At 45.3% G+C, this 22,454-nt stretch overlaps 1 protein-coding gene across 4 annotated transcripts in view; it reads left to right on the top strand.

Moving 5' to 3' along the window:
- ZCCHC2 (zinc finger CCHC-type containing 2) overlaps positions 1–22,454 on the top strand; it is a 69,572-nt gene that overhangs the window by 7,284 nt on the left and 39,834 nt on the right. For all 4 annotated transcript variants that reach the window (XR_006821109.1, XR_006821110.1, XR_006821111.1 and 1 more), the window contains exons 2-5: positions 8,435–8,546; positions 11,532–11,608; positions 13,890–13,961; positions 18,200–18,312. Coding sequence is in view for 1 of the 4 variants with exons in the window: in XM_046026053.1 (XP_045882009.1) it covers positions 8,435–8,546; positions 11,532–11,608; positions 13,890–13,961; positions 18,200–18,312 (374 nt within the window). In the remaining 3 variants the exon portion in view is untranslated. The remainder of the gene's footprint in view (positions 1–8,434; positions 8,547–11,531; positions 11,609–13,889; positions 13,962–18,199; positions 18,313–22,454) is intronic.

Below are 22,454 nucleotides of genomic sequence, written 5' to 3' on the forward strand. Positions count from 1 at the left end.
TTTTTAAAATTTTTTTTTATTAAAGAGAGGGGCAAAAATGACATGCACTAGCCTCGAAGCCAGCTGAGCTTCACTTTTATTGTCTTTTTCATCATGGAGGACTGTGGAGCAGCACTCCTCTTCCTCACAGAGAAGGCTTTGTGGCAGAGCCTGCATCTCGCAGCCTGTGTAAACAGTCTCTCTAGAAGGGAAGTGCCTCATCGCGTGTTGCTGTTACGAGTGGCGAGGCTCCTGGGCCCTTGGTAGGCCATTTCCCTCCTGTCCTTCCTATGCCCCAGGGAACCTTTGGCCTTTAATTCCTTTCTCAGTGTCTTGGCTCGTTCAAAATGTCTCATGCTTATTCAAGAATTAACTTACTTGAGGTCACATACAGGTTTTAAACAGGTCGCTTTGGCAAGTTGTTTAGTCTTTACAAGTTCCAGGCTGCTCAGTCAGAAATCGGATAGCATCAGCGGTCCTTGCATGTAACCGCTGTGAGGATGAAGCCGATCGCATGTGTGAAAATGCCGGGTAAACGAGTAAGATGTACGTATCTGTGGATCTGTCCATTGTCCAAAGAGGGACTGGCACAGTCGGGTTGCAGGGGATGGACAGAAATGCCAGAGTTGGAAGAGCTGCTGGGGTGGGTCTCAGAGGACCTTGACTGACGGGAAAGGAGTGGGTCGCCAACAGGTTGCAGTGCAATTGAAAATCTGTGTGGGTGCGCTGGTCGTGTGTCTTTCTGCCACGTCCACTGTCTCTTTGTGTGTGATGTGTATGAAAAGCATGAATCATTGATTTAGGAAAAAAACCCAAAACTCTTCCAGGCTAATCGAGTTCTCTCAGCGGTACCATTAAACTCCTAATTACTCTGATTGGTTTGATAACCTTAATCCTCTCCCCCCCTCATCCTTGCTGTGCCATTGTCTTCTGGGACTTTATTCAGCACGGATTCTGCTGTTTTCAGCCTTTCCGCCTCTTCCCTGTTGGATACCACTGCCAGATATGTCTTCCTAAAGCAGTGTTTGATCGCATCACGTACTTTGCATGGACTGAGGGAACCTGGCCTCTAGTAAGTCTTGGGTCTTAAAAGCCCTGTCTCCCACTTTCTTCACACATCCCATCTTCCATTCAGAGCTCCCGCGTGATGATTGCTGGAATTGTCCCTGTGGCTGTCTTCTCATAAGATTCTGCCTCTGAATGCCAGCAGCATGTGTATTCTGGGCCGTAATTTTGGTACTTCGATGATTTCTTTCCTGTTTTGTTTTGTTTTTTTAATGTACTTGGAAATATTCTTATGAAATTGACCTTCCTCCTAAATTTTAAGTTCCTCAAAGACTTAGGCTTCATGTCTCTCTCTCTCTTTTTTTTTTTTTTTGGCAGCAATGCATATATCCTAAAAGCTCACTCAAAATTTCTTATGCTTAGGCCTTTTAGATATGGCTCTGAAAAATACCAGTATGATACATTGCTTTAAGTCAAAGTACATCAGGAAGTGGGTTTTTTGCCTTGTATGAATTATGCTTCTCAGTTACTTTACAACAGTCTTTGCAGCTCTGTGGTACAGGCACAACGGTTCTGGAAATAATAAAGAGAGTTACTGCTTTAGGTAAAAGCGTGGCGCAGTATAGATTTGAACGGAATCTTCAAGAGGTGAGTGGTCAGTAATTGTACTTATAAATTATTCTTCCCAAATCAGGCCATTTAGTGTCCAAATTAAGCCTTTTGTGGGAGGGGGGGCATGCATAAGTTGGGCAGACCTGTGGATGGTGCTTCGATAGGGTGAAGAACTCCTAAATCATAGGCCGGCCTCTTACTTAAGTAGTTGTTTGTAGTTGCCTTGGTGTTGATCTCCAAGCTGTGATCTCTTTGAGGAGCGGAGGAGTCAGATGCTCAGCTGAGACAGTCTCTTGCTTAGGATCAGAAAGTTAAAAACTTCTCACTGAAATGAGCCATCTGCAGTCTAAGAATGGGGGATTTGTATGCTTCTTGTCAGGAATATCTAAGGAAACCCCGCTTTCCCCCAGCATATTGTTTTTCATGAGGGGAGGGTGTCACATGACTGTGATTCAGCGGTGATCCTAGAAGCCAGGAACAGCGTCGTGTGTGTTTGGAGGTACTTGAGAGAGAGGCCATCAAGCTTAGGAGAGGTTACCTGATGAAAAGAACAGTCTTGGGTGGGTTTGTTTGGGGATAGTGCCTGTTCTAACAGGTGGCATTAAATGTAAGTCCTGATACAGCGTTTCTCTGCACTGTCCTGTTTACCAACCAGCCATTCGTCACTGTCAAAGATCCATTTTAATGGCTTTTTTAAAAAGATTATTTATTTATTTGTTTGATAGAAAGAGAGATCACAAGTAGTCAGAGAGGCAGTCAGAGAGAAAGGGGGAAGCAGGCTCCCCGCTGAGCAGAGAGTCCAATGTGGGGCTTGATCCCAGGACCCTGAGATCATGACCCAAGCTGAAGGCAGAGGCTTAACCCACTGAGCCACCCAGGTGCCCCAAAGATCCATTTTAAACACAGTAAGCTTGCGTGTCTGCATGGTTCTGGGAACGTTTCCCCGCTGGCGCTGAAGGCTGGGGCTCTGTTGCAGGAGCTGGAGGGCCCCGCAGTGCCTCGGGTGGGCGGTCAGGCTTCTGAGCCTGGGTCTCGCTTCCTTCCAAGGAACCTCCTCCCTTGAACCTCCTCCCTCGTCTCCTCTGGTTTGGCCAGGGAAGGCAAGGGCAGCTGGCAGGTGTAGTGGGCTGGGGAGGAGAGCGCATTGCTTGCTGGATCAGCTGGGTTGTGATCAGGGGTGTGTTCTGCTCACCTCCCCTGAAGCATCTGGTAAAGTGGGATTTAAAGGTTCGGGGGGTCCTCGCCCAGGGGATGTTGCTGTTCCAGGTTTAGCCTCCTAGTTCTAGGGAACAAGAGGACATCTTTTCCTCTCTGTAGTAGGAAAGCAGAAGCTTGGTTGGTAAACACAGAGGCTGGGTCTAAAGGTGGTGGATGGGTCCCAGCTTGGTTTAGGCTTGGAGGCCCTCCCCAACCCTGCCTTCCATACTTTCGCAGTTTGTGGTCTAAGTTTATAGTCCTCCCCCATCCACCTGTGAGCTACCGGCGCCCACTAGAGACTGCGCTATTGGCGTTGAAAGCCGAAACATGAGGGGAGTTTTACAAGGAAAACCTCAAGGCCAGTGACATTTTTCTGGGATGAAAGCTGCTGTCCTCCTGCTCCCCAGTAGCTTCCCTATCAGCATTTTTTTGCTAATTGCATATCCTCCTAGTTCAGTTCGCTGGAAGAGACAGTGAAGTCAACGATTTGAATGGTTTTTAAAATTTGTAATAAATTCCTGGAGCTCTTCAGAATCCACAGAAAGTTATGTTTCCCTCCCCCCTCTCGTTCTACCCATCCAGTTGCCATCCAGCCGTGCTCTGCACAGGTCACCACTTCATGTCACATGGAGGAGACTTTGCAGAGCTGCAGTCGCAGTGGCCACGGCAGGTCTGGGGGCTCTGGTGGCAGAGAGGACACGTGGGTACAATGAACTTTGGGCCTCCCCCCCCATTCAGTGGCTAAGGTGCATTGATCCCTGCTTTATGGTCCGTTCCGCCACATTCGTCTACACCTTCTAGCCAGAAGAAGTAAGAAGTTACAAGCCAGGTGAGCCCCGATCCCAGCAGAAACTCGCATGGTGCTGTCCCCCAGCCGCTGAGCTGTGGCGCCGCAGGTGCTGGCCGCCGGGCTCTCCTGCGCTACTCACCGGTCCTGCCGCTTCCTTCACAGCATTTGCCGTTTCTCAGTTGCTGGAAGGCGATGCCAGGCATTACCATGGGTTGAGTAGAAATGAGAAATGAGGCAAATGCCTGCCCCTTCTCAGCAGCCTCTTGGAGAGGCAGCAAGGAACTCTTCCCTTCTCCCTGGCGCCTTCCCTCTTCTTCTACCAGAATGGTTGGAATTGGACATCTCAGGACATGTTTCTTGTAACTAATCGTTTTCTCACATTCAAAGTGAGGCTTTCTATGAATCTTGCTTCAATGATAACATGCGTTAGTTGGGACCCTGGTGATGGAAAGAAGAGAATTTAAAATCTATGACTATATAGGGGCGCCTGGGTGGCTCAGTGGGTTAAGCCTCTGCCTTCGGCTCAGGTCATGGTCTCAGGGTCCTGGGATCGAACCCCGTGTCAGGCTCTCTGCTCGGCAGGGAGCCTGCTTCCCCCTCTCCCTGTGCTTGCCTCTCTACCTACTTGTGGTCTCTCTCTGTCAAATAAATAAATAAAATCTTAAAACAAACAAACAAACCTATGACTGTCCAACAAGTTATCCCAGACTTGGTGGCTTAACCCAGACCCATCTTATTATTATCTCCCAGAGTTCCATGGGCCAGGGGTGTAGACGGGCGATGAAGAGTGAGGGAGGCTTGTCTTGGCTTTGGGGTGTCTGGAGATGGTGGCTGGGACCTATAGCTTCCCCCCGCCCCCGCCAGTGCGGCCTCCTCAGGGCAAGTGCACTATGTAGGTGGTGGCTGGGGGGTGGCGGTGCTCAGGCCCCAGGGCTTCTGGGGACCTGCCCCCAGCAGTCCCGAATGTTCCTTCCCTCACAGTCTGTGGGTCAGGCATGTCTGGGAAAGCCAGCTGAGACCCACCGGCGGGGGGGTTAGATCCACCTTTCAGTTGGGAGGGCCATCAAAGTATTTTTAGCTCTATTTGATTTACCACAGAAACTTAATAAGATGTTGTGGTTAGATACTAATGTTAGCATTCAAAGTCTCACTTGATGAGTGTAAAAAAACTTCTGAAGAATTTAGTCCATTAAAAAAAAAAGCTACAAAATTTGAATTTCTTTATTTTTTAATAGAGAATGTCCTGGTGTTTTTAAATTTAGTCTGCATCAAAGGACTAGAGGAAGCATGCAGAACACTGATAGGTGAGCTAAAATAATCTCCATCTACAGCGTGACCTTTGTTAAAATAAAAGGAGACCACTGTGACCTTTGTTCTCCATGGTATGTTAGAAGATTCTTGTTTTTTTGTTTTGTTTTGTTTTGCTTTGTTTTTAAGATTGTATGTATTTGGCAGAGAGAGAGATCACCAGTAGGCAGGGAGGCAGGCAGAGAGAGAGGAAGGGAAGCAGGCTCCCTGCTGAGCAGAGAGCCCAACGCGGGGCTCGATCCCAGGACCCTGAGACCATGACCTGAGCGAAAGGCAGAGGCTTAACCCACTGAGCCACCCAGGCGCCCCAGAAGAGTCTCTTGTGGACTGTCCAGCCAACTGACTGTTTCAGGCTTCCTCACACTGGTGAAATCTCAAGTCTGTAATTGTGTTTGATATACTTGTATAAAATTTAAATTGAAGTAATCTCTGGAATGAATGAACTGTCCAGCCTGCCCTGTTACCTGACATAGATTTGCGCTAACCAGGAGCTCTTAAGGCTCTTAAGGCTCACCTTAGCACAGAAAACGCTTTACTCAGATGACTTACAGAAAGGAGGAGAGCACACACATTCTCATGTTTTTTTGTGTGTGTTCCTGTGCATATTTTTTACAGGCTTAGAATTTTTAAATTTAATTTTTTAATCCAAACAGAGAAAAATTTGCTACTTTTCCCTTGTTTCTGACACTTTCATCTAACTAGTCTTTGTAAAATGCCAGTTTGGGCATGTCTTCTGTAGTGCGTTTTCCTGGGAATCTGAACTTAATACAGAAAGGGAATGTAAGGCCTCTCTGGAAGATTCCATAAACCAGTGCTTCTCAACTTTTATGACACCCTTCCCCCTACTGAGAGTAAAAGAAGCATATTTGACGTGTGGAAAGGGGAGACAGCAGAACAGAGAGCCATTCGCTGTTGGGACTCCTAAACTTGATTCTGACCTCTGAAGCTCACAAAGGTGTTAGACTAAATTTTTACTAAAGTGATAAAATTGCAAATTTTATGCATAGTTTCTGAACTTAGTTTAAATAATTTTATAGCATTGAAGCATGCTGAGACGTAGGGTGGGAGAAAACTTAACTAGTAGGTATTTTCATGGGTTGATGAACTTAGGTCCTTGGAAAGATGCTCAAACTTCATTTTTCTCTCTAGGTTATTGAATAGGAGACCTTTTCCCGGCTGTTAAAAGTGTAACTTCAGACTTTAAAAGATTGATTTTGACGGTGAAGCGGAGTATTTTCTCATGGTTGCTTCAGTGTAATATTTGTGGAGGCAGCATAATAAAATTATTTTTAAAAATTTTTATTTTTTGTTATAAAATGTGTGACATAAAATGTGCCATTTTCATACCGTTTTGAGTGTACAGTTCAGTAGCATTCAGTGCATTCACATTCTTGTGCAACCATCGCCGTCGTCCATTTCCAGGACTTTTCTTTTATCCCAGACTGACCCTCTACATCCATGAAGCAAATTCTCCTCTGCGCCCCAGCCCCGCACCGGTAACTGCTCTTCGGCTTCCTGTCGGTGACGGGGACCGTTCTAGGTACCTCATGGGAGTGGAATAATACTTTGTGCTTTTGTGCCAGCCTTATTTCACTTAGCACCACGTCCTCAGCACTCATCTACATTGTAATATGTATTCGAGTTTTATTCCTTCTGTAGGCTGAATCCCACTCAGTTGTGTCCACAAGCCGCATCCCGTTTATCTGTTCGCCCAGTGGTGGACATTTGAGCTTCTACCTTTTGGCTGTTGGGAGTGATACCGCCATGAAAAAATTACTCGTTCACGTCCCTTGCTTCTCCACCTGGGAGCAGCATCACGGGACCACGTGGTAACTCCGTATCTCAGGGACTGCTGTTCTGCCTCCGCCGTGGGGGTGTGCAGGAGGGTTCCAGTTCCTCCACATCCTCACCAGTCGTCGTAGTGTTCTGTGTGTTTTGGAGAACAGCCATCTTAATGGGTGTGAAGTGGTATCTCAGTGTGATTTTGATTTGCATTTTCCACATGAAAACTATCTGGGTTTGGTTTTTTTGTTTGTTTGTTTTTTTGGGTTTTTTTTTTTTGGCGGATATTGCGTTTCTATTTGAAGGTGTTATTTTTAATTTATGAATCACAAATGAGCAATGTAGAAAAATATTCTGTAAAAAAAATGGTTGACTTACTCAACTAAACGTCCAGTGAACACAAATATTTGAGAGGAGTACAGTGCTTGCTTATATTGATTTTTTTGAAGTATTTACAGCAGTGTTAGGCCAGTGCTGTTATATGACTTTGTCGTAAATGATTATATGGTCTAGATTAGGAAACAGATAAATTTGTTGTTGCTAGAAGAATTCTTGCGGTCTACCTTTTTTAAATCGTTAATACAATTGGTGAATGCCATCATGCTAAATGTTTTGGAAGTTGGATGTTGATGAAGAGAGCTGTGCTGTCCTTCTTATTAAGTGGTTCTGTGTAGACAAATGCTTAGTTCCTTGGGTTTCTACAGGAAGACAAGCTATATATAAGGCTGAAGCTTAGCTCCCAGGAGTGTCTATGTGATGCTTTATTCCCAGAAATAGAGCTGTCAACGTGCAGTCCATACCTGCTGTCAGGCCAGCATGCGTGAACAAAATATTTTAAATCAGGATTCTTGAGAAGTGTTGGGTCTTGTGTTTGCTTCATTTCTAAATTGACACAATTTTTTAAAATTAATGTATATTATTGCACATTTGTCAAATTATAATTGTCTTTGAAACTGGGGTGGTTTGTTCTGAGTAGTATTTTGAGATTCTGAACGTGAAGGTGTAAGGTGTGCATCGTGATAAAGAGTTCTAAGGCTGTTTTATTTTTTTGGCTTAATCAGTGTGTCGTAGGAACAGTATCCGCACTGCTTTGGTTCTGGAGAGCCGTGTGTGAGATGAGCAGGCCCTTCCTGACTCCAGGCAGCAGTTCTCCCAGGAGTCAAACTTCCTGCAGCTCACTGAGGATAGTGACTGGCTGAGCAAACTCAGATTTAGGGCCCAGTCACTGTTAGGTGGCTTAACATGACTAATGGTAAACCCACTGGCCATACCCACTCTTGTTCGAAAAGATTCGGCAGATACTGATGATAGCATTTTGTAAAACTTTTTCCTACCAAAGCATCTTGTTAGGCCATCACTAAAATCAAGTAGTGAACAGAAATTGCGAATTAATGTAAAAAAGAAAGTTCTCGTGTATATGGGGTGTTACCATAAAGGATATCCTCTTTTATCTGTGTTCTTTTGATTCTGGTTCACTTTGGTTCGAATTGACATTCCTGGGAAGTCCAAGTAATAATGTGCAATATGTCCCAAGAACATCGGGACAGGAAATAATTGATAGAATATTACTGTGAAATGAAGATAAATACTGACCCCTTTTCCTTAGTGGTGAAGGCCAGTTTGTGCCTTTCTACCCTTAACATGTAATCAGCTATTTGAGCTCTAAAAATTGCTGTTAAAATGGTTGCTGTTACAAGTGTAAGACTTTAATATGATTTATTTCTGTGGAGTTGACTAACATGTGCCCCCTTTCTCACTTAGAACGATTCTGCTCACGGTGATTGCACGCCAAGTAGCGAGGGCAGTTTCCTAGAACAAGCCCCAATACCTCACGATGGACTTCCTGTGGCGCCTCATAGAGCCCAACGAGAAGGTAGGCTTGGTTTTTTGTTTTCGTTTTGTTTTTTAAGGAGCTTATTGTTTGACAGACACAGTGAGAGAGGGAACACAAGCAGGGGAAGTGGGAGAGGGAGAAGAGAGGGAGAAGTAGGCTTCCCGCTGAGCAGGGAGCCTGAGGCTGGCAGGGCTCGATCCCAGGACTCTGGGATCATGACCTGAACCGAAGGTAGACACTTAACGACTGAGCCACCCAGGCTCCCTGGTATGTTTGTGTTTTGTAGACTTACAGGGGAGGGTTGCAGAGTGCTAGTTACGTTGGTTAACGCTAATTCTTCTCTCTTATTTGGAGTAGAGATATCCTCCAGGTCCTAGGTTGGCTCAGGCCCCAGTCTCCCACCTTTCAGATCTGCATCTGGGCTCCTGCCTCTCGACCCTTGGCCTGTCCTGGCTTGTGTTTACTTGGTTCTGCCTGGCGGTCGGTTGTCTTAAATCTAGTTGCATACTTTTGGAGTGCAAAAACCTTCACATTTTCCCAAAGTATTTGGTTGAGTGCCTTATCTGGAGAATGTGCTCAGCATTTCCTGAAAAAAGAAATTTTACGGAAGTTCACTGTAAGAAAGTGAAGAAATTTCTTACAAGCCCATGCTTCCTACAGTAAGGCAGATTTCAAGAGGGCTGGGATGGGGGAATTGAAAGGGCATTTTCATCTGAAAAGGAGGGAGTTCAGATATCCACTTCTCTTGATATTCAGGGAGTCTGTTAACCGGAGGGGAAAATTGAAATGGAGAACTTAGCCGCCCCCCCACCCGGGTGGCCTGGGCCCAGTGACGGGTGTGCAGTAAGCGGCGCACTCCCTTACGGCGGCTTTGAATCAACATCACTTTGTCTCCTTTCAGTACCGACAGTAGTCCTTTTGGTGTGGTACGTTTTTCCTCATAAGAGGAGACTTACGTATGCATGTTTAGTGTTTTTAAAAGTCTACATAATTACCTATTCCAGCCTGTTCAAGACTGTGGAACTACCTGACTCATAGCCTCCTTCAGCCACACTCACTGCACGTGCGAGTGCCCCGAAGCAGAGTTTGCTTTTACAGTGAAGGTCCTTTTTTCTCTTTTTAATAGCAAATATTTTAGAAAAACAAAAAATGACATCAAAATGCTAACACCCACAAGATGGTACTCTAGGTGATGTTTCTCACGTTCTTTCGTTTTGAACCAACGCATGTGATCTCTGCTGCTTAGTTGTAATTTATGAGGGCCGGAGGGTCTCCCTTACCGGCCGTCCCTCACCATACTCTTGTCTTGCTCATCTTGATTCTGCGAGATCAGGCTGAAGACCCAGCCCCATTCCCTTACCCCATAATGCCCCAGTGGTCCCCTACCCTTGCCTGGCCCACTGATGGGCAGCAGTAGAGCTGCTTTGTGTTTGCTGAACGTAGATAGGTTCAGACGGTTGTTATTAAATAGCATCGTCCTTTACGACATTTAATAGGAAAGAAAACGGCAGCCCTCCCTGCCCCGCGCTGGCCTTGGTTGTACTTCATCAGATCTGAGGAGTTCCAGGCTTCCCACATGGCTTTTGAGATTTTCTTTTATTTCCGTCCTCAGCATTTCTCACCCAGTGAGGGGACCTTTTTCTAGAAGCGGGCCACCAAACACTATATATGGAAAGTTGGCACAAAATAATGATGGCGGTATCTCCTTTGTTAGGAATGTCTGCTTTCCCCCAAACTTCTGTACCTTAGCGTTTCCTGTTTTCCCATTGCTCACTCTCCGTGGTCTAGAACAATCTTAATTCTTCTGTCTGCTTCTGTTACTTTGTGTATTCTCCTTCATCTATTTTAACTTCTTTCTCTCCAAGTAAATCCTTTTCCTTTTCTTCACCATCTCCTGCCCCCTGAATTTGACAGTGACCCTAGTCTGTGAAGTCCCTCTCCTGACTCCCGTGACCTTTGTCACGTTCATGACTGCAGTCTCATTAGTGCTTACATGCTGTTTCTTCTATTCATACCCTGAGAAACAGCTTCTCTTGCTTTTTTTTTCCCCCCTCAAGTCCCTGTATTACGGTTAGTAGCCTGGCTCTTTTCAGTTTGTAAAGACACTTACTTCCTGAAAGATGGTATTAAGTGAGTAGTTCCAGAGTTTGCACATTTGCTTACTTCATTAATAAGGCGGCATCTTACCTAGTTCAATTCAGAATTACTTACGTAATTTAGGACCACTACTTTATCCGTGTAGTCAATTGTAAAAAATTTTGCTATAGTGAAGCTTTACAGTGAAGTTCATTAATAACATTACATTTATAATACTATTATATGATATTAAGGGTCCTGTTGAGAACAACAATTTTTAAATTCCCCAATTGGAAAGAAATTTTTATCAGTGTTATATATTCCATTTGAAAATTCTTTTTTCAGTTTATTTATTTTTTATTCTTAAAGATTTTATTTATTTATTTGACAGACAGAAATCACAAGCAGGCAGAGAGGCAGGCAGAGAGGCAGGGAAGCAGGCTCCCCGCTGAGCAAAGAGCCCCATGCGGGGCTCGATCCCAGGACCCTGGGATCACGACCCAAGCCGAAGGCAAAGGCCTTAACCCACTGAACCACCCAGGCGCTCCATAGTTCTTTTTTCAGTTTAAACAAAAACTAGGTATTTTCTAGTTTACACCTACCATGCATGGAAAATTGAATAAAGTGCTATCGGCGGTAATTGGAATAACAAACATTTTGAAGATGGTCCTCTAGAAGAATAATCTTTCCTGTAGGTGTATTTTATGTATTTATTGGTGCTTAACAGGATGCTTGGAACTGCTGAGGTACTCCGCATACTCAACGGGTATAGGAAAAAATTCACGAATGAGCAACACGTTGCTGTGCTTCCGCGCTTTTCAGTTTTATGTCGTGATTTAAGACCAGGAGTAAAGGTGAAGCTGCATAGCTTAGTTGGTTAGCATTTGCCGGCCTGGGTGACCCAAGCCTGCATCTGTGGAACCAGTCCTTGTGTTTTCTCTCTTTCAGCCGTGCACATTGAGAAGATAATGTTGAAAGGAGTCCAGAGAAAAAGGGCTGACAAGTACTGGGAGTACACCTTCAAAGTAAGCCCCTCTGCCCCGACGGGGTCTCGTGTTCCGTGTTAAATGACCTTTCAGGATAAATGAACATTGATCTTTGGAAAAACTTACAGCAGGTTTGCTAATTTAAGAAAAAGCTGTGCGTATACGTACGTTTGTCTTAATTAAGGGAATGTCCTGTTTTCATATGTGCTGCATGGTTTGCCAAATTTTTAATTGTATCACGTTAAAGTTACTTGACAGTTTTATTTTTTAAAAAAAGTATGAGCCTTCGATTTAAGGTGTAAGATGTATCTTTAAAAGTAAAAGTAAACGTTTTCTCTAGTGTTTTTTAAATCAAGATCATGGGCCTTGTCTTTTCCTGGCATGGTTTTCCCTGATATTTTTCTCCTCCTCTTCTTTCTCCATGAAGGTTTTATTCCCTGGCCTTTGTCGCCTTGTCTTCTTATCTCTAATTGCTTTCCTGTCATTCTGTCCTTCAGACAGCTGTCTAATTAACCGTAGAGTCCAGCTTTGTCCCTCCCCATGTCTCCTTTTTGCCTGTTACCTGTCATGTGGATTCCTTGTCCACGTCCTCCTTACTCCTCCCTGCTTGGGCTTCACTGTCTAGCCCTTTCTCCCAAGGTTGGATTGAGCGCCTTGAAGCCCAACGGACCGACGCCACGTTTCTGTGCTCGCTCACTTCAGTTCTTCCCCAAAGGTATTGCTCGCCAAACTTTAGCCGTGCCTTTCTCATGAAGTCATTTCTGATGCCCAGCAGAGTGTGTTTCCGTTCATTCCGCGGTATCCTCCCTTCACCAGCTTCCCGGTCTTCCGTTTGGGTGACATGTTTTTCCTCTCCAGTAGGTTATTAGCTCGTGGAGAGCAGGACTCTTCATCCTTTGTCATCCCACTGTATCCGACTTGCTTAGTGCATTTGTTGAATGAATTTCAGAACTCTGGCTTCTGCTCCGTGCGGGGAGTGGCCTCAGTTTGCAAACCTTAAGTCCTTATTTCCACGGATTTCACTTAACGTGATGATAACCCGTGGCACAAGCCACTGCACTCTCTTCAGGCAGTTACACGAGTACTCCTTTTGTTGCTGGAGCTCTTAGCTTGTTCCTTCCTCCAAGCCTTTGTCATCCCCAGCTCTGGAACAGTCTTCCCCAGACCGTGGCACAGCTCACATCCCTTCAACTCCTAGGCTGGCTCAAATGCTCCCTCCTGTGAGGTCTTTCTTGGCACCCTTCTGATGTGCTGTCCTGCTCCTGCCCCATGCCCTGTTCATTTTCTCTGGAGCCCGGATCCCCGAGGGGAAGTCTTAACCATTCATTTGTTGTAATCTGTCTCATGCACCAGACCCTGAACCTCAGCCAGCAGAGACTTCGGCTGTCTTGTTCACTCCTGTGTCCCTTTCACTGAGAACAGTGTCTGACACAAGTAGCTGCTCAGCGAACATTCGAATAATTAGAAATCACTTAAAGGATGTGCCAGTTAATGAGGATATTTGCTTTGAGGGTTGGTAGATACAATCTTCTATCTATTATTAACTATCTGATTAATAACGGTATGACTAGCCGGTAAGACTGAGGTATTTGCATAATGTAAGTTTCACTTGGCACAAATAATTGTAAAGTAGACATTACTGGTGGGCCGCCATCCAGTCCACTGAATTAAAAGTGTCCAAGAAGTAAAGTGGCATAACGGATTTCAGTCTGGCTCTTCTGCTTCCTTGGGGTCAGATGTCACTAAGGGAACCTTTAGCGTTTTAGTTTCTCCATCTGGAAATGGGAGGTCATCATACTTGCCCCATCCACCGTAAAGGATTTTAAAGAATTGAGATAAAGATGAAATCTCTTCATAAGCCATATATCCCATAAAAATACAATGTGGTACTATCGAAGAGGGGCAGTAAACTCTAGCTATTTCTCTGAAGAATTTATGTTTAATAATTTCCAGGAGATAGAAGTTTTATCTTTCTTGCTATATAGATCTGTACCGTCAAAAGTATCATTTTAGAGTCATGCAGCTTCTCCCTTTTGAAAAATGACTGTAATGTAGTCACATTTTAAAAGACAACTTTAACAAAACCATGTGATGTGGAAGGAATTATTAAAACATTTTTTTGAGTAGAGTATGTCAATGTGCCATTAGTTTTAACGATTTCGAAAAAATTAATGTCAATTCCAGATTAACTTTATACTTCTAGTTGTTAATTTTAATAAAATTTAAGAAAGGCCCTTTGTTTTACATGTGGCTTTTTTTTAGCCGGTTCCTGCCTTAAGAAATAACTATATAATATGTGTGTGTGTTTTTTTTAAACCAGGTAAATTGGTCTGATCTTTCAGTCACAACAGTAACAAAAACCCACCAAGAACTACAGGAATTTCTACTGAAGGTAAAAGTACAGATTTTGTTGTTAAAATGATTTTTACATAGTATGTAGAATCCAAAAACCTCAATATCAAAACAGACATCAGGAAGGTTTAACTACCTATATGAAGGTTGACTTAGAGTTCTCCACAAACGTTACCTGTAGAAAATGTCATGTTATTCTAAATCCAAGTTTTCTTATGTGACCCATATAAGGAAATGAAGGGTTTTCCACATTTAAAAGAAGTGGAACCTTACTCCTTGTTCCTTGCCAAGGGTGTATTAATGGTGGCTGCTTGCGAGGGTGCTCCCTGTGAAAGGGTGTGTCTGCACAATGGGAGGAGGCTTGTCAGCCTTGTTGTGCTTCTGAGCCCTAACAGCTCTTCAGCTTCCTCTGTGGAGTTCCTTAAATCCATGTCCCTTGGTTCCTTCTTTGAGTTCCAGCTTCATGTGCACCACCACCCCCCCTCCCCCGCCCGGCGATAGACTCTCCGGAGTGTTGAGAATAAGGGATAATGGAAACATCTTCCATTGACTTGCAGAGGTAAAAGATATCTCAGGTCATTTTGGTCAGACTCTTGCCTGTTTCTTTAAATTCTATTTTATTGAAGTGTGTATGAGTAGAGCTAAATATTAAAAGGAGGAAATGGGCTTAAATGGTTAACCAGTACCTTCCTATTTCTCAGTAAGCAAATATACTTTAAAATGTATGGCTAATAAGGAGATAGAAAGTCCAGAAGCCAGGAAACATTCCCAGTTCCATTACTAACTTTTGGGTGAAGGTGGGATGTAGTTACTGAACCTGTAACATTGGAAATTTTCAATACCGTGCTGGTTTCTAAGTTGTCCGCTTGTCACTGTCAAGGTAGTCTTTCAGATCACGTGGTGGCTCTCCGTTCTGAAAGCTAGAAGTCACTGTGTCGCCAGGTGGCAGAGCTGTGAGCAAGCCTGGTAGGTTCTGGCTCTGTGGACGACCTGGTTCCGTGTGCTGTCACAGTGTTAGTCCGCTAACACCCAGGGACAACTTGAATATCTTCCTTCAGCTTATTTTAAAGTGGGCCTTCCTGGTTAAGGGCTGAGAGCGCCTTCTGCCACTTGAAGACGGTGACCTAACTGTGGGGTGGGGAGGGGTCATTCATTTCAGTTGGTGAAGGTCCCACGTGGGTGGCCCGGCAGCGGTCTGCAGCGTGGTGGGGAAGGAGAGGGCGGTGGAAGGACCGGGCACAGGGGCTGTCGTGCAGAGAAGAGGGCTCTTGGCTCCCCAGGGACCCTAGCTCCTGGCTAACGCTCTGCCTGTTGAAGCTGGAAGGGCTGGCCCGCGCCACCGCCACGCCTGTGCTTTTAAGTCTCTCCGATTCAGATCTGGCTTCTCTGTCTCAGTAGAATAAATCTATCCAAGGTGAAGGGCAAGTGGTCATGAACCGGTGTCCTACGGGTCAGAGAGCAACGTGCTTCGTTTCTTTTTCTTGGGTTGCCCTGTCCGTGGTGGAATCTAGCGCTGGAGGGTAGGTGGCAGGGAGATGGAGCTAAGGCTGAAATGTCTGGTGGTGTGGAGTTGGCGCGGTGGGGGTCCAGGGCTGCCGCGTGTCAGGGCCGGGTGCTACCCATCTGTCCCGCGTGCTGCCAAGAGACTTCAACGGAGAGCACGTGACTGACCTCCAGCCTCGGGCCTGGCACCGGGCAGAGTCTCTCCTCTTGGGTTTCTCTAAGCTTCTGCTCGTTCTTCGTCTTGACAGATTTTTTTGCAATTGTCCAATTTTTCTAAAAGCTTAAGTGCTTGAAGAAAATACTGCCCCCTCTAACTAAGTCACTCTTCAGAATCATGGTAGTTAATGATACCCCTAGTTAGTCAACTTTTGAATATAGAATTTTTCTAAAGTGGGACAGATGCCTTATCGGTACATGAAATAATTGGCTACATTGTATGCTTCCAGAAACCAATTGCCTCTTCTCAGACATCCTTTCAAGTTTACCATTTATCTTTTCTCCTTTTTACCTTTTAAAATCATCTATGAGCGTTATGAGCAGAAGTGCCCTTTTGACAGGCTGTGCATACTAACAACCTTTAACTTTTGTAGATGCTGTTTAACTGCACTTACTGTTTGCTATAATGGGGAGGAGGGAGTCTGAGGTCAGTGCTTTCAATCCTTCTTTCCCACATAAATGGCAGCCTCTGTCCTCGGATCCAGGCCCTCTTCCCCTGCTGCTCTGAAGCCGCGTCTGACAGCTGTCTCCTTCTCACTGCGAGGCTGGAAGCTCCACGCAGGCAGGCTTCGTGGCTTCCTACACTGCCGTATCCACAGAGCCTACAGCAGGACCAAGGACAGGGTTGGGGTTTGAATAGTTATTGATTGAATGAAGGATGGCTGAGAAGAGTTACAAAAACTATAACGATGTTCTCCATTAGGCCTCAGTGTTTTGAATTTTTTTTTTTTTTAAGATTTTATTTGAGAGAGAGAGGCAGGGCTAGTGACAGCATGAACACACAGACTCCCCGCTGAATGGGGAGCCTGATGCGGGGCTTGATCCCAGAACCCCAGGATCATGACCTGAACTGAGGGCAGTTGCTTAACTGACTAAGTCATCCAGGCGCCCCAGGCCTCATAGTTTTTAAAGAGAAGCTTGTGCTAGAGAGGAGAAATGCTTCCCAATGCTCTACGCTGGTGCGAGGCTGAGCTGGGGCCCGGGAGTGGGGGCTGGGCCTGGAACGCAGACCGAGAGGTGAGGAAATTCAGAAGTGACTAGAATAGAAGAGACATGATTTAAAGCTGTATTTTTAGCAAATGTGCCTTCCTCTAGGACTGGAAATAGTCCTTGGAAATTGAAGATAAAAACCACTTGAAAATAAAGCATTTTGCAAATACTGATGACTGCACATCCATGCTCTGGCCCATCACGTGCGCCATCAGTGACCAGGTGGAAACGTGTGTGCTCGTGCCTTCCGGCGCTGGAAGGGCCAGCGGTGATGCTGTGGTGGAAACAGACTGCACCGAGGCTGGTTCGCTTTGGCTGTGTACAGATATTCCGGAAATACATGCATAAAATGGGTACTATGGCATCTGTATTAAAATAATATAAATACTTAAATAGTCCTTTCTCTGGAAAATGTGTAGATTCAGGAGCTGTTTCTTCCCGATAGTGACCAGAGGCCTTGCTCTGTGTAGCAGGTGTGAGGATGCCGGCAGGGCCTTCTGCCGTACCATGGGGTAAAAGAAACGGGAAGAGCTTCATTCTGACAAAACATCTTGATTCCATAGACTCACTGCCTAAAATTAGTGATACTTCATGCTGTCTTTGTGAAGTTTTCTGTTCCTGAATTGTTGACTCAAAACGCGGATTTGTTGAGAGCGTTCTTGCTTGGGCTTCTCCGTTGAGACAGCAGCGTGTGAGCTGACGGTTTGTCGTATTGTTCTCTTCCCACAGCTCCTCGGGGACTGTGTTAACGCTTCTGCTCTTCGTTTTAGTGAAAATTGCCAGGAATTCAGGAGTTCGTTGTAAAGACTCGTTATCAGAGGTTAAGTTTAAAACTTGGAATTCTTGAAAGACTTGGGAAGTTAGTTTTATAAATGATTGCTTCATTAGGAATTTTAAAAAGTAAGCTACTTAATAAACAAAATGACTTAAAATTTTGTTTTTTAAATAAAACCTTTCTTGGCCAAGTCATGATTTTCTCTGTGTGTGGCTGCTGCTGGTACAGCAGCTCCGCGGGCACCACCGGCACATGGCGGGGAGGGTTACTCACCCTTCAGTTGGTGCGTGAGCAAGACAGAGAGTTTTCGCCCCACCTCTCACACCCAGTTCTTTCTCGGGTGCGTCAGCCTGTCAGTCTGACATTGCCCGAGATTCAGATGCGGAGCAGGAGGCGCGAGGGTGGGAACTGTAAAGGCAGGGATAACGCTTCTCAGAATCCTGCTTGAGGATTAAAGTAATCATGGCCACGCTAGGCAAAATGTTGTTCCATGTCACTGAAGCGCTTCCGTGTGGATGGTCACTTCCACGTGGCACCTAGAACGTGAGCGGTTTGCGGGCTTGTCCCAGGAACGCGCTGAAGGCTGCCGGGTTGTTCTGGCTTGTTCCAGAGCCCCGAGGTGTGCCCAGAAGGTAGAAGACCGTTTCCTAGTAGAAAAATCGATGCTGCTTCAGTGCGGGGCCTGTGTCCTGACTGAGCAAGAGACATTTATCTTCCTTTTATGCCTCTAGTTTGTCACCTACTTAGCGGTAAGTGAAAAGCTTAACATTGGCCTTGCTGTTTCTCTTTTCCAGCTCCCCAAGGAAGTGTCTTCAGAGACTTTTGACAAGACCATCTTAAGAGCCCTGAATCAGGGTTCATTGAAAAGGGAAGAACGGCGACATCCTGACCTAGAGCCCATCCTAAGGTAACAGTTCACTGACGTGGTCACAGCGGAGTCACAGATGAGATATAATGGGCATCGGGGATCTTAGAATGGACTTCAAGGGAGATCACTTTCTGTGGTGCTTCTTAAAATGGACTTTTTATCTGTGTGTTATTTGGGTCTAGGCTCACACTAGGAAACATCAAACTGATTACTTTGATCACTGGACTCCTCCGCTCTCTGATATCATAAATAATTGCTTCTAAAATACACCAACATTCAGTGACCCTCTTGTTTTCTCCATAAAATATTTATTGAAAGAGCTCCTTGTCCAAGAGCTCAACTTTAGAGAAGTTTTTTATTTTAAATTGTCAAGTAAGTAAGATTAGGCTAATGGGTTGGGAAGTAAAGAAATTAACGCTCTGAAGACCAGCTCTCCTGTAGGGCGGGGAAGTGACAGCGGTGACGGCTGGGACCTGGCGGGTCAGGCACAGCACTGGGGTCAGTTCCCGGAGCACGCTGCGGGCAAGTGGGGTAACGGTGGCCCAGGGGCTCTTGAGTGGGCAGGATGGGTGTGGATGTGGGTAAATATGCTTATTTTGTGATGGGAAGTGGAGGGATCTCTTGCCTATTAGCTTCTATTTTTTCCTAACGTAAGAATCTGCTTAAGAATGGCTACCCTGAGGATGGAGACTGAATGTTGGAGAGCAGAAGGGACGTCCAGGGCTTGTGTGGGGACGTGCACAGTCTGATGCAGGAGACCTCGTCGGCTGGCCAGAGCGTGGAGCCCATTTGAGATGGAATATCAGTAAATTATAGTGGTCTCGGGCTGTCCTGCTGTGTGGATTTTTAAAAACATCTTTCCAGTATTTCAGGTTCAAGTGCTAGGAAAGCAGATGGTTGGATAAGGACTTTTTTGGATGTGATGAAAGGGCACCCAGGCAAAGGAGTTTAGGGAAGTGTGTGCAGTGTTTAAAAACGGACAGCTTCCCAGTGTGAGGATAGGGGAGCCGGACAGGAGCATGAGCCGCAGTTGAAAAATCTGGCGTCGTGGGCATAAGCAGGTAATGAAGCCGGTCAGAGCATGGAATGCCTGAATCAGGGACTTCCGAGGCGACCAGTCCTTGTGATTTTGAGAGGTGTGGGGTGTGGTGTCTGTGATTGTTTAATTGCCGCACTCCCCTCTCTGTGAGGGTTTCCCTTTAGGAGAGAGAAATGAGGGAGGTAATGGCCGAGGAAACAAATGCCGTTTTCCTGGAGACTTGCAGTTATTAATAACTAAGCTAAGGAAAAGCAGTGTTGGAACATAAGGGCTAGATTCCGGGCTTGAGTGGGGCGTCCCGCCTGCCGTCCAATCCCGAGCTGGCGCCGTTTGTGGGGTAGCCTTGCCGAGGCCTACAGTGGGCAGAGAGGGGTGTCGCTCAGCCCCCTGGCGCTCCCCCTGTGCCGGGGAGCCAGCACTCTCAGGATGGGGTGGGCTGGGAAGAAGGAGGGATGTTTGCTCCCCGAGGGAGAGAAGCAGAACTCTGGGAAGGAAGGGTGTGCTCATTGAATGACAAGACACACACAGACGGAGGAAATCCCTGGGGAAGAGGCAGCGAGGCTAAGAGGCCAGAGTGTTGGCTGATCACCCCTGTGGGCTTGGAAAGTCCCTGACACCTTGGAGGACCAGGAATGGGGGAGACATCGAGGCAGGGGCCAAACCGAGTATGACTGTGGGAGCGTGACTACAACAGAGGGCGCAGTGGCTGGAAGTCTGCTTCAGGGGAGTGCCTCACCTTCGCACTTCGAGATAGGGCAGGGGAGCACCCCCGCCCGGACAGGCTCGCAGGGTCCTAGTCCAAGCAGGGAGGTGCACATCTGTCCATGGAAGACCCGGCTCTCTGGGGCGGCTCGGCGCGCTTAGCGGAAGGGCTCAGAGACAGACCGGGAGCAGCAGGGAGTGGTCCCCAAGCCTTCCGGGGATGATGGTGAGAGAGAGGTGGTCGAATTCCAGGGTCCCCTGTGCTACTCAAAAGTCAGGGGGCTCATGCATCCCTGGGGATCTTGTTAAGGCACAGATTCTTAGCCCACAGCTCAGGAGTGGGCTTGGTTCTGCGATGTACTGGGCTGTGGACTGCTCCTGTCCGTGTGGCACGCGCTGAGCACCCAGCTGTAGGGGGTGGGGAGCACTCAGACCGCTGCCTCCAAGGTGACTCAGGAGGGAGCTTCTCCAGCTGTGACCCTGGGGGGCGGAAGGCAGTCTGGAGCATGAACCTGGCTGGCGGCCCAGGAGGAGATAGAGAGGAGGCCAGCTGGCAGGCTGTGGGGCGTGGAGAGCAGCGGAGTGTGCATCTTCAAGACATCTCCAGGAGGAAGTCCGCTTTCACCCTGTCCGTGCTGGCATCGGGGTCTGCTTTGTTCCCAGCCGGGGACAGTGCTGGCTACGAGGCCGCGGAGTCAAACAAGGTCTTTACCTTGCTTGAGACCCCGCGGCTGACCAGTCGTAGACTCACAGTCCTATTGCATACTGCTCCCGTTGAGGGCGATAAAATACAGTAAAGTCTTAGTATATTTGTATACAGAGTGCTCCATATAGAGTCGCTCAGTTTGTTTCGGTAGTTTGCGGCTTTCTTGATAAATCTCACAGATGCTCAATATAGAACATTTGGGAAATACAGAAAAGTAATGAAAAGATGACAGTTACTCAAATAACTATTACTGACATTTAAAATGTTCCTTTTAGTTTTTTGTTTTGCTTGTAATATTAGTGAGGCAAGTTTTATATCTATTTTCCTTCTCAGAGTATAAGGATTTTCTATTTAATTCTTCAAGATGATTTTGAATGGCTACAGAGTATGTCCCATCTGGCTGTGTAATCCTTTGACTCTTTCTTTGTTGTTAGGAAGAAAACCAGTTTCCATCCCCCCCAATACAGCTTTGACCATTTTTATGCATAAAAAACTTTCCAGATTTATGAGTTATTACGGAAGAGTCTTTGTAATTGATTTGCTGATTTAAAGAGTATGATCCTCTTTTAGGATCCCTGATAATATATATATTATTATTTTTTTATGAAAATGTTACATAAACAGTATTTACTGTTAAGTGTTTGAGTTTACTAGTTCATTACAGCTTGGCTAGATTTGAGTATCATTTAAAAATCTATTTCCTCATTTGATAGGAGAATGATTATCTCACTGGCTTAATGTTCACCTTCTTTGTTAGTGGAATTCAGTATCTTTTTCTAAGTTTAGCCATTTGTGTATTTTTTAAGATCACCTGTCCTTTACCGTTTATCTTTGTGGGTCTTAGTGTTTTTAGACTTTTAACAACTTACCTTTAGTAGTATAACATTCCTCAGTGCTGATTTTTTAGATGAAGATTAAAATACTATATTAGGTCTATGTGTCTATGTTTCTGTGTTTCACTTTATCTCTTCATGAATACACAGTCATTCCCAGGTTGTTTGTTAAATGTTAGGTACATCTCTGTAGCCATATGGGGGAAAAGTTAGGCTAGACCGGTAAGTCATTCTTTACATCAAAATTAACTCTAGATGGCTCAGAGATTTTTTTTTTTAAGATTTTATTTATTTATTTGACAGACAGAGATCACAAGTAGGCAGAGAGGCAGGCAGAGGGAGAAGTAGGCTCCCTGCTGAGCCGAGAGCCCAATGCGGGGCTCAATCCCAGGACCCGGAGATCATGACCTTAGATGGCTCAGAGATTTAAATGCAAGGAAGAAAACATGAAATTTATAATATGTGTATAAAAGATTTTTCAAAGTATCACACAATACCTAGAAACCATTAAAAATGGAAATTCAAATACTCAGAAATGCAAATTTCTGTAAAGAAGAAAATATAAGTGAAGACAAACCTCAAATTCAAGAAAAAATACTTGTAATAATTTCTTTCTCATTAAAAAAAAACCTCCTAAAAGTCAGTAAGATAATAAAAACTTAATAGTCCAAAGTAGGGAGAAAAATGGGAGCATATATGAACAAATAGCGCAGAGAAACTGGAATTTCATGTGTCATTTTAGCATATGAAAAGCTGCTCATAACCAGAAATGTAAATTAAAAACTTGAGTTTTATTTTTTTTAGGTGGCCACTATATTTTTCTAATTTTAAATATATATTTTTAAAGATTTTATTTATTTATTTGACAGACAGAGATCACAAATAGGCAGAGAGGCAGGCA

This window comes from Meles meles, chromosome 12, assembly GCF_922984935.1.
Source record: "Meles meles chromosome 12, mMelMel3.1 paternal haplotype, whole genome shotgun sequence".
Lineage (NCBI taxonomy): Eukaryota > Metazoa > Chordata > Mammalia > Carnivora > Mustelidae > Meles > Meles meles.